Source organism: Cotesia glomerata, linkage group LG1, assembly GCF_020080835.1.
Source record: "Cotesia glomerata isolate CgM1 linkage group LG1, MPM_Cglom_v2.3, whole genome shotgun sequence".
NCBI lineage: Eukaryota > Metazoa > Arthropoda > Insecta > Hymenoptera > Braconidae > Cotesia > Cotesia glomerata.
Window position 1 is genome coordinate 23660278 of NC_058158.1, and position 11668 is coordinate 23671945.

The 11668-nt window shown below is 33.5% G+C and overlaps 1 protein-coding gene across 1 annotated transcript; it reads left to right on the forward strand.

Moving 5' to 3' along the window:
• Window positions 1-455: 455 nt before the first annotated feature.
• LOC123272770 lies at window positions 456-4891 on the forward strand. The gene is made up of 4 exons (XM_044739797.1): window positions 456-684; window positions 1268-1842; window positions 1926-3830; window positions 3887-4891. Exons 1-4 carry the CDS (start codon window positions 456-458, stop codon window positions 4889-4891), a joined length of 3714 nt encoding a protein of 1237 aa, XP_044595732.1.
• The last annotated feature ends 6777 nt before the right edge of the window (window positions 4892-11668 follow it).

The window sequence follows — 11668 nt, forward strand, 5'->3', positions numbered from 1 at the left end:
AAAACTGTTTATTTTACAGAAATGATAACAATTAAAATTTAAGAGATTACGTTATTAAGACATTAATTTTTACAAGTAATTAAAAATATAAAAGTAAGTTTTCAAGTAGTCAGTTTTTACTAAAAGTTAATAAAATATAATTATTTCAATCTATTTACAACTATCACACGTATGTTTACTGACTTTTTTATTTTTAATTCCAGCACATTAATCGTGAGCCCAATTATACTATGAGCCTCGTTCTCGAGATTAATAGTAATATTAATAATTTTATAACCATGTAGTTACCTCTTTGGTCACTAGAGTGCACAACTTGTTTAGAGAAAACTAAAAACATCGGTTCACCTACCTCGGTTACTCCCTCTGTTCTTCATATCTTTTTGTTGTGCACTAGAGTAAACATCAAAATTTTTATTGTGAGAAATTTATCGGTTTTAAATAATTAATAAATAATTATGGAGAGAACAAGAGTGAACAACACGTCTAAACGCAAAGGCAAAAGTAGTATCGAGACAGTTGTTAAAAAATTGAAACAATCAAAAGATAATCCTGAGGAGACGCTAACCCCACCAGCAAATGAAACCATCGACAACGAGGGGGACTTGCATGATGATGATGGCTCTACGGACGAGAGTCAAACGGATGATCAATTAAAAAATAAAGAGACATCCGATGCAGAAAAAGGTAATTTATTAACATTTGAGAAATTTTTATTTCCAAAAAAAAAAAAAAAAAAAAATGGCGCCTCTTGGCTTGCGCTTACACGAACGGTAAGCCAGCCGTTGCATATATATAGTATGACATGCGCATTAGTATACATCACGCAGTATGGCGAAACCAGGCTTACACTTGCACTGGCGGCAAGAGGGCCATCTTGTATGTCTTGTTGACATGATGTGTGTATATTCATAATGTACTGAGTAATAACAATAAATCTGGTATTACATTGTAGCGTCTGCACGAGCGGCAGAACTACAAAATCGAATATATTTATATATTTTTATATTGCGTATATATGTATATATATATGCATATATATTTAAAAAAAAAAAACCAGAAATAAATTATCTTCCTTTTCTACACCCTTTTCTGGTGACTAGTCAAAATGAAAGATATATATATATTCGCGTCTGTATATGTATATGTATATATATAAATATATATATATATATATATATATATATATATTAAACATGTCGCATCCAGTGCTGACATGTATCGTCAAAATAATGAACATGTTTATCATTATTTTGTTTTTTACCCTTAGGTAAAGAAAATGAAAAATCAGAGGAAGAAAAGGAGCTCTTTTTGACAGATGAGATGAAAGACATTCTAGGAGAAGACCCATCTGAAGAAAAGGGTCTTCGATTAGAACTGCATCCAAAAATAAAAAACCGCCTGAAGTTCTGGGCCGAGAAAGGGTTGAGCTCTGAAGACAGAGACAAACTACTAACAAAATACAAAAGGACTGAAGATTTTGAAGCTCCTAAAATTAATCTTCCAATCGAGTCCAAGCTATCAGTTAGCGCGAAGAAGAGAGACACTTTTCGCGTGCTGACTCAGAACTCCATCGGTTCAGCGCTGATGGCTGTAGGCTCCATTGCGTCCACACTATTCACCGAGACAGAGGCTCTTGATGTGGACGATGCTTTCGAAAAACTATTTGAAGCAACGAAAATCCTGGCTGATGCTTTTCATCAACAATCGCTGTCAAGAAAAGCAACCATTAGATCATCATTTGACAAAATGACAAAAGAGATTCTGGAAAAGGCGAACGCCGATGAATTACTGTTCGGTAAGGATTTAGTCGAGAATATAAAATCGGCCAAAGCAGCTGACAAAGTAGTATCAGTGGCTAAAACACCGACTCAAGCCTTAAACAATCAAGGCAAATTTTTAAACTCATCTCGCCCGGTGGGACGCAGGCCCGGTCACTACCAACAGGGCAATTGGAGCCAAGCTCGACGTCGCCTGCCATTCCGGCCCAACCAGAGATTTCAGGCCAGGCAGAACCAGCATCCTCCGAAGAACGCAGGTCCTTCGACGAAGACCTACAAACCCAAACCCCAATAAACACCGTAAGTAAGGTAGCGGGACGCTTGAAGCATTTTTACAGGGCTTGGAAGGAAATAACGGATAATGAGTTTGTATTAGGTTGCATTAAGGGGTATAAAATAGCTTTTAATCGTCAGGTAGTTCAGGCGCGCGAAGCTAAGGTATCCATTGAAGACCACGAGGTGTTGAGGTTTGAGAAGGCAATTAAAAGATTGCTGGATAAAGGTGCGATTGAAGAATGTCAATCGGAAGAAGGACAATTTCTATCATCTTATTTCTTGGTACCTAAGAAAGATGGTTCAGATAGATTTATCTTTAATCTTAAAAGATTGAACGAGTTCATAGATACTTCTCATTTTAAGATGGAAGATCTAAGAACAGCTCGTGGCTTAGTATTAGCAAATGTCTATTTTGCGACCCTGGATATGGAAGACGCGTATTATCTAGTAGCAGTTCATCCGATAAGTAGGAAATACCTAAGATTTATATTTGAAGGCAAAATTTATCAATTTACATGTCTAGTTTTTGGGCTTTGTACTAGTCCGTATGCTTTTACGAAAATTCTAAAACCAGTAGTCAAATTGCTTAGATTGAGAGGCTTTAAGTCGGTGATTTATCTAGATGACATTCTATGTATTGAGAACTCCCCAGAGAAATGTTCAGAGAATGTAACCGCCACAGTCGATCTTTTAGAGTCTTTAGGGCTCTTAATAAATAAAAATAAAAGCAGGTTAACTCCAGAGACCAGATGTGAATTTTTGGGTTTCACCATAGACTCCGTGAAACTATCAGTAGAACTGACTAGTGATAAAAAAGCTCGCCTGAGCAAGTTAATAAGTACATTTACGACAGGTCAAAGCCACTCAATTAGAGAGCTATCAGAGCTAATAGGGAAATTAGTCGCTGCGTGTCCGGGAGTAGACTACGGTTGGCTATATTTGCGGCCTTTAGAAGGCTTTAAAATTCTTAGTCTAGGGAAAAATCTTTTTGATTACGAAGCGACGGTGGTAGTACCAGATAGATTAGTGCCAGATCTTTTATGGTGGCAAGAAAATGTCCAACTAGGGAAAAGCAAAATTAAATCTGTAGATTTCAGTAAAACCATCTTTACGGACGCTTCGAATTCAGGTTGGGGCGCGACTGATGGTCAGAATAGTATACATGGTTTCTGGGACGAGAAACAGAAAGAATGGCACATTAATTACAAGGAATTATTCGTAGTAAAATTAGCTCTTGAGTCATTAGGAGCAGAAGTGACTGGAAAACAGATCCTTTTGAGAATAGACAATACGACGGCGATAGCCTATGTTAATAAAATGGGTGGGACTAAACACCCGGAGTTTAATAAACTGACACGCAAAATCTGGCAATGGGCGGAAGTGAAAGATAATTTTTTATTTGCTTCGTACATACCGTCTGAAGAAAATGTAGAAGCTGACGGTCTATCAAGGTTAGCTAACGACGATACGGAATGGGAGCTGGCTAGTTACGCATTTGAGAAAATCGTAGCCAGGTTCGGGGCTCCAGCCTTGGATCTCTTTGCAACAAGGGCTAATAAAAAGTGCGCTAACTTCTGCTCACGTTTTTCGGACGCGAGCGCTTCGGAGATAGATGCGTTCACAATCAGCTGGAGAAGTATAGATTTCTACGCTTTTCCACCTTTTGCTCTGATACTCAGAGTCCTTAATAAAATTAAACTGGAAAAATCTTCGGGTATAGTGATCGTACCTAATTGGCCAAACCAAGCTTGGTATCCGTTTTTCCTCGAGCTTCTGGTAGAAGAGCCAATATACCTGAGACCAAATAATAATCTATTGTTGTCTCCTTGTAGGACAAAGCAGCATCCCAGGGCAGCATCGCTAGAACTGATTGCAGGACGATTATCCGGCAAGCCTTTATTAAAAAAGGCTCGCCAGAGGAGTCAGCAGACATCATGCTAGCATCACTGGCTGACTCTACACTAAAACAATATCTGTCAGCGCTCCAGCAATGGAGCGAATTTTGCACAAGGAAAGAGCTGGACCTTTTGGAGCCGGACAGTCATGGTTTGCTTCGTTTCCTCACAGAGAAGCAGAAAAAAGGAGCCTCATACTCAGGACTAAACACTCTGAGATCTGCGGTTTCTCTCATAGCAGGAGTTAAGATTGGGGCAGATCCACTGGTATCGAGACTGATGAAAGGGGCATTCAGGTTAAAACCATCAACACCAAAATATACAACTACGTGGGACGTCACGAAAGTGCTCGAGCATCTGGCTAAAGATTATCCTTTAGAAAACTTATCCTTGACGAAGCTGTCTCAAAGATTAGTAACGCTACTAGCTTTGTGCACCGCTCATCGAGCGCAGACATTAGCAAGCATTGAAGTGAAGAACATAACAGTCCGAGAGAATGCATTAGAGATCAAGATCTCAAAACTAATAAAGAATTCGGGACCAGGGCGAGCACAACCATTACTGGTAGTACCTTTCTTTAAAGAGAAACCGGAATTATGCGTAGCTACGACCCTAAACTTTTACGTGAAAAATACCAAAACAGCAAGAGGAAAGCTGGAAAGCCTTTTTATTTCAACTGTTAAGCCTTACAAGGCCATTACCAGTCAAACTATTAGCAGGTGGATTAAATCAGTCCTGACAGAGAGTGGAATAGACACTACAGTTTTTTCGGGACATTCTACTCGATATGCGGCAACCTCAGCGGCTTATATCAAAGGTATCAATTTGGAGTCGATAAGAAAGACTGCAGGTTGGTCTAAAGGATCAGAGATGTTCGCTAGGGTCTACAATAGGCCAATATCGGCAGAAAATCAAAGTTTTGCAAGAGCTGTGTTAGGTTAAGTAATATAAACACTCTGTATGAAAAAGCCTAAGCAATAAATTTCATACTAATATTAAAAAAAAAAAAAAAAAAAAAAAAATTTGGCCAAGTCTCTAAACCGCTACATGGTTATAAAATTATTAATATTACTATTAATCTCGAGAACGAGGCTCGTAGTATAATTGAACGATTAAACGAGCACGCCGAAGGCGTGCGAAGTTTGATCGTAATTATACTATGAGTCTCGTTCGAAGAGATTAAGGTCCCACCCTCAAAGAAGATCTTTGAAGTCCCGACCCCTGGATATAAAGAAGGCTTGTCCAAATTTTAACCTTTAAGGTAAGTTTATCTCTAAAATATGAAGAACAGAGGGAGTAACCGAGGTAGGTGAACCGATGATTTTAGTTTTCTCTAAATAAGTTGTGCACTCTAGTGACCAAAAAGACAACTACATGGTTATAAAATTATTAATATTACTATTAATCTCTTCGTACGAGGCTCGTAGTATAATTACGATCAAACTTCGCACGCCTTCGGGTGCTCGTTTAATCGTTCAATTTTTTCACTTACCACATTGGATCCATGGCTCCACAGATTCAGAATACAATTGTTCGTAAAAAATAAAAGTCATTAACAGTCGTGTTTAATAGATTTTTTTCTCATATTTATAACTGCAATTTTCTCGATTTTTTTTAATTTTTAAAATTTTGAAACGTTAATGGGGCAAAAAAACTTCCGATTCAAATTTAGTAGAACAAAATCCATAAAAATCATACTCAATCGGAATCAAAAACATTTTTTTCATCTTGATAATTTCGATTTTTCATAATTTATTGCAATTTTTTTCTGTTTTTTGAAATTTTTCAAATTTTGACGGCTCAACGGGCTAATTAACGTTCAGCTTCATATTTAGTGGATTGAAATGCATAAAAATCATACTCAATCCGGGTCCACAAAAATTTTTTAATCACTGTGACTGTGACTGCAGTTTTTTACCTTTTTTTTGGGTTTTTTTGCATTTTATTCAAATCTGGAGGGTGACCGGACCGAACGGACTTCAAATTTGGATTCAGCGGGTCGAAATACATGTTCGTAGGTGGATCCGGTCAAAAATACAAACATGATGCGTGTGCATGCGTACAGACATTTAAAGAATGAGCATGCGCAATCTATTTCAAAAATTGAATGTTTCAGCGCAAAAATTCGATTTTTTTGAATTCATCGAATAGTAATTCAACAAAAAACTTTAAATTTAGCTGTTATAACGTCCAAAATTTCACTGTCAACTCTTTTTTATGCTGAATACATAATAAAAAGATTCAAAACATAAAACAAGTAAGAAACATATTGAGTTTTTTTGGGGGCCCGTTTTACCCCACTTTTCTCAATTTTTTAATTTCGATAGACACGAAAAAATTAATACCATAAACTCAGTAAAAGGCCAAAAAAAGTAAACCAAGCTGAAAAACTCATGTTATAAAAATTTTCTGAAGGTGGCCCACTTTGCCCCACATTTTCAATTTTTTATTTTCAATGAACAGAGCAAATTAAGGTCAAATACTTGGCAAGGGACTTAAAAAAAGTAAAACCAGAGAAAAACACTAAGGATTTCAACATTTTTTTCTTAAGGGACCCATTTTGCCCCTCCCCCTCCCCCTTCCCCTAAATTAAATTCTAAAATTTGATTAATTTAAATAAAAATAGAATGAGAGTAATGTGATTTTCATTTATTTACGTTAATATCTAAGTTGTATGTCTGAAATTTGGAAGCTATAAGGTAAAAAATTCAATACCAGAACGACAGAGGACATATGATTGGTTTACTTTACTTCAAAAATATTTAAATAGTTAATAAGTTTATAAGAAGTTTATAAGAATAGTTTATAAGAAAATAAAATAATGAGTACTACCTCATAAATTGAATGATTAGCCACTCAAAAGTAATTTTCGGATAAGTCTAAAAGACCCGGTACCGGAACACTAAAAAAATCTAAACCCAATAGTTGGCCCGATACTGGAACATCTAACAAAATGAGAGTTTCATAATGTAAAGATTATGCTTATCGTAAGCTAAATAAAATAATTAATTGAAATAGAATCATGATATTAAATTAGATGCTGGGCGGTAATAATAATTTTTTGAAGCATTTAATTGGACTTGGGCGCACAGAAAGTTAAACTAGGAAAATATTCGTAGTATTATTTTATTAGTGGACAGCAAAAAATTTTTGTTAATAAATTTTTACATTTAAACTAGACTTTCTTCTTAATGTGAAACATTGATAATTTTGACATAAATTATTAAAGAAATCAAGTCATTAATAAATAAATTAAATTATATGTATTCATTTATAGAAGAGATAACAAAGTAATTATTTAAAATTATGAATATAAAAGTGGTATTTAACATTTCTAAATGATTTCTATTAAATGTTTTTCGGAACTGTATATTTTTCAAATAAAATATTTTAAAAAATAAACATACTCGGCTAAATAGTTTTAGAGAACAAATTTTTAACACAGCTACTTATTTTTATTCTTTTGATTAAACTTTACGTTCCGATACTGGTTTCAGATTTATATTTGGGACCCAATCCTCAAACAGTATATATAATTAATATAATAATAGAATTCTTTGAGTATTATCAATTAATTTTTTCGAATGATAATACCATGTTATGTAATAAATACCATGATATCCATAATTTTAATACAAAAAATATTTACTTCAACAGTATTAATCAGTGCATTTGTTTATAAACATTTAAAAAAAAAATAGTTAAAAAAAATGCCATTCGGCCTCACCCGAAATGGTAGGTAGATTTCATTTGATGTAAAATTATTTTTATTTACGCTACCATAATTTGTTAAAAACAAATTTTTAAATTAATTACTACAAAGAAGTTCTGCAAAAGTTTTCTTGGTGTATTGGCTAACTGGGTAATTATTTTGGACTAGTTTGAAGGTGAGCAAAATCTATTTATGATTTTTTAATAATAAATGATCAATCGTTATGTCTACTAGATTCACGGTGATATAAATATTTTGATCATTAATAAGTAAAAAAAAAATAAGTTAATAAAAAATATTTAATTTTAGTTATAATACAGAAGGTAAAAAAGAAAAAAAAAGTCAATGTTATGTGCACCAAATCAAAGGCAATTTCAAGAGCTTTCGCATGAATTTTAGGTATTATTTTCGAAAATTAGCTATATTTTTTCAATCGAAAGTTATTCATCAATGAACCCACAAAAAACGTGAATTTCACTATTTTGATAATTTTGAAGAGCTACTACTTCGAAACTAGTTTACTGATTTCGTCCATCCTAGGACTCATGTGAGCTAATTGTCCAAGGAATCTGTGTATAAAATTTCATTAGGATCTGTTGAGAATTCTTGATAGAATAACATTCATAAGTCGATTGTACTACAAATTGTCTGAAAATGGTTCAATAGATCTCTTAACTTTTAAAAATAACTAAAAATTGACAAAAACTCAATGTTATACACGTCAAATTGCAATTTCATGAGCTATAACATGAAATTTTCAAAAATTAGCTATCTCTTTTCAATCAAAAGTTATACATCAATGAAGTGACCGAAAACGTGATTTTTACTATTTTGAAAATTATAAATGGCCGCCATTTCTAAACTAATTGACTGATTTTCGAACTCATCTTCGAACTCGTTCAAGGTAATTACCCGAAGAATATGTGTAACAAGGTTCCATCAAGATCAGTTGAAAACTTTTGCTTTGTTGGTGTAAGTTGCTAGCAAACAAAATTTTGAGAAATTTCCGTCATGAGGACAAATGCAATAGTCAGATTTTTATGGTATCTACTAAAATTTCTTAAAAATGATCTTGAGATTGATATTTTTTGATTTCGAAAAACATGTGAACATGTAAATTGAAGCTTGATTTTTCAGCTTTCAGATGCATTTTACAGAAATTGAGTATCTCGACGCGTTCAGAGATTATTTGAAAGAGAATTAGTGAGAGTATGAAAATTTCAAAATTTTAAAATACTGTAATCCTAAACTAATCGATCAATGAAGCTCATATTTGAACTTGACTTTCGTAATTGTTTATAAAAAAAGTATATTGAGTTTCATTAGGATCCCTTAAGAATTGTAGACGCTATCGTCGTGACAAGCCGCGTTATACCGTATATATAAATATAAATATATATGCTTTAAGAAATACGTATCTTGATCCAAGAAAATTTATTTAAGTCAAGAAAATCTTCTTGTTTTGAGAAAATTCAGCCTCTTGCTCCGAAAAATTTATTCGTGATAGAAGTAAATTTTCTTGTCTTGAGAAAATTTCTCTCTTGCTCCAAAAAATTAAATATTTCGATAGAAGTAAATTTTCATTAATATTTTTATTGATTAACATGTCAAATGGGAAGATCAAATAGTATTGAATCATTTTTTTTCATTTAATATGTATGATTGCACGCTAAAATAATATAAAATGGGTATCGAATATTCAAGAGAAAAATTTTCTCAAGGCGAGAAAATTTTTTTCTCAGCTAAAGTAGGTGGTGCTGCTTCCCTAAAGTATCTAAAAATCTTGATCAAATATAAAAATTTATTGTATCAAGTATTTATGATAATTTGAATTAAGAAAAAATTACTTCCACAAAGAATAGAATTTCAAGAAAAATTTTTACTTCGGCCAACATAACTTCGGTCTTTCTTCAGGCACCCGAAAATTTTCTTGAGCCAAAAATTTTGTTCTCGTCAAGAAATTTTTCTTTCTGTGTATCATTCATCGTTACAAAGTATGGATATCGCAAAAAAACGTGAAATTTTAACATAAAATCGTCATCATCTCAGAAACTATTAAATAGATAAATTTGTTACATTGTACAACAGTAAGAACTGCCTTTTACAATTTTTTCATCACAATAGTACTGCCTCTCTATTTACTGAGTTCAAATTTTTTCTTTCGAGTAGAGTTTCTTCCTTTCAAATTTTTCTTTCGAATTTCGCACATAGATCTCACAATCTGCTCTTTCAACTTTTTTATAATCACTGCGTATCTCTTGCGGCTGTGGACCGACTTGTGCTTCCTGTACTGCATTTACCCTATTCCTCACTTCTTTCGAATGGCTGTTGGAATAGTGGGGAAACCACAGAGAAAACCCATGCCAGTACAAGTCGGCTACCGGAGCGACCCCCGACGGTTAGTTTGGAACTATTATAATAACCGTCGGGGCTCAAACCCTCGCCTCACGACATGATGCACGAACGAACTAACGATATAATGACTTAGCCCGCTCGGCCATCCTGCCGCTTTTCTCAGAAACTATTAATTTTTCATGATTTTGTTAAAGGACTTTTTTTGTAGAGTATCAAATTTCCTATCGAAGTAACTAAGATATCAACTTAAAATTTTTGCCTCTCATATATATTTATTTTTAAGACTTATAAACGGTTTAATTGATATTAAGAATTTGAACAACTAAGCGGATTTTGGGCCCACCCTACTGTCCGGGTATGGACACAGATGCTATCTTCTAACTAAGAAATAATTCATGTGTATTACAAAGTTTGTCATGTTCTATCTTTCTTTTTTTACCAAAACGAAAATGTTTTTTGATGGAAGTAAGAAATATTTCTGCACTGAGAAAAAAGTATTTTGATAATCAGGAGACACAGTAAAAAATTTTTCGTCATTGTGTAAAGTGTAAAAATGTTTGTGTAGAATTTAACATTTTGGTGTGTAGAATTTAACATTTTATTATGTTGATTCAACACAATAGAGTGTTGATTCAACACAGATTGTGTAAAAAAAGTCATCTACCCAAATTTTTGTGTTAAATTTGACGAAAAATTTTTTACTGTGTATCAGGTATTTTGATAATCAAAATACCATCATTGTGATTATCAAAATATAAGGAGACACTTGCACGTGTGAATGTGTAAGTAAATGTGTGTGATTACGTTAGCTATAGAAGCTAGTTAGTCATACAGTTAGTTGTGTCTTTGTTTGGCACATACTTTACTGGACACTGGGGCTCTTTCTCTAACAAATAAAGAGGCGTTATTTTTAATTAATAATTAATTATCTATGCGGTTAATTAAAAAATGGCTAAGGACTTTTCGTCTCTGAAATATTTTTTTCAGCAGATGCTACAATAGCGTCCGTTACTTTTGGGACACCTTGTATATATATATATATATATATATATATATATATACTAGGGTGCTTTTTTTTTTCAACTATTTTTTTTTTTCGGTCCCATCGTGAAATTTTGTTGCAAGTACCCAAGAAAAAATACCCTGAAAGTTTGAGCCCTTAATATTAATATTAAGACCTCGACCCAGGCGTTTAAAGATACCCCCTTTAAAAAACAGGAACTCTGATTTTTTTGTGTTTAAATTTCTGTAGCTCAGTGGCATTTCATAGCATCGCTTTGACCATAGACGAATTTTTTTCAGAATTGAATGTTCTACAAAAGTGTCTATTGCGGCCAAGTCGTAACTCGAACCGGCGAGGTAGTACAGGCCTCAAACTTGATTTTTCCATGAAATTCGCGTTTTTTCGCAGTTATCTCGTGAGTGACAAGAGCTACAGAAAAAAAATGAACGACAAACTTGTAGAAAATTTAATTTCCTACAAAAAAGGTTTGTAGCACTAAGTCGCTATAATCAAAATTTTCAGAGATATTTAATGATCAATTTTTAGTAATTTCAAATGTTTATCGAAAATTGCGTCAAATTATAAAAAATACCTTTTAAAAATATTATTAAATATCTCCGATTTCATGGAAAAATCAAGTTTAGAGGCC

What these genes read in the sequence shown, in the direction of transcription:
- LOC123272770 (XM_044739797.1), top strand. Translation starts at nt 456, where the DNA reads ATGGAGAGAACAAGAGTGAACAACACGTCTAAACGCAAAGGCAAAAGT. An exon ending in GACATCCGATGCAGAAAAAG is followed by an intron (nt 685 to 1,267) that starts GTAATTTATTAA and finishes TTTTACCCTTAG; the next exon opens with GTAAAGAAAATGAAAAATCA. An exon ending in CGGCCAAAGCAGCTGACAAA is followed by an intron (nt 1,843 to 1,925) that starts GTAGTATCAGTG and finishes GGTGGGACGCAG; the next exon opens with GCCCGGTCACTACCAACAGG.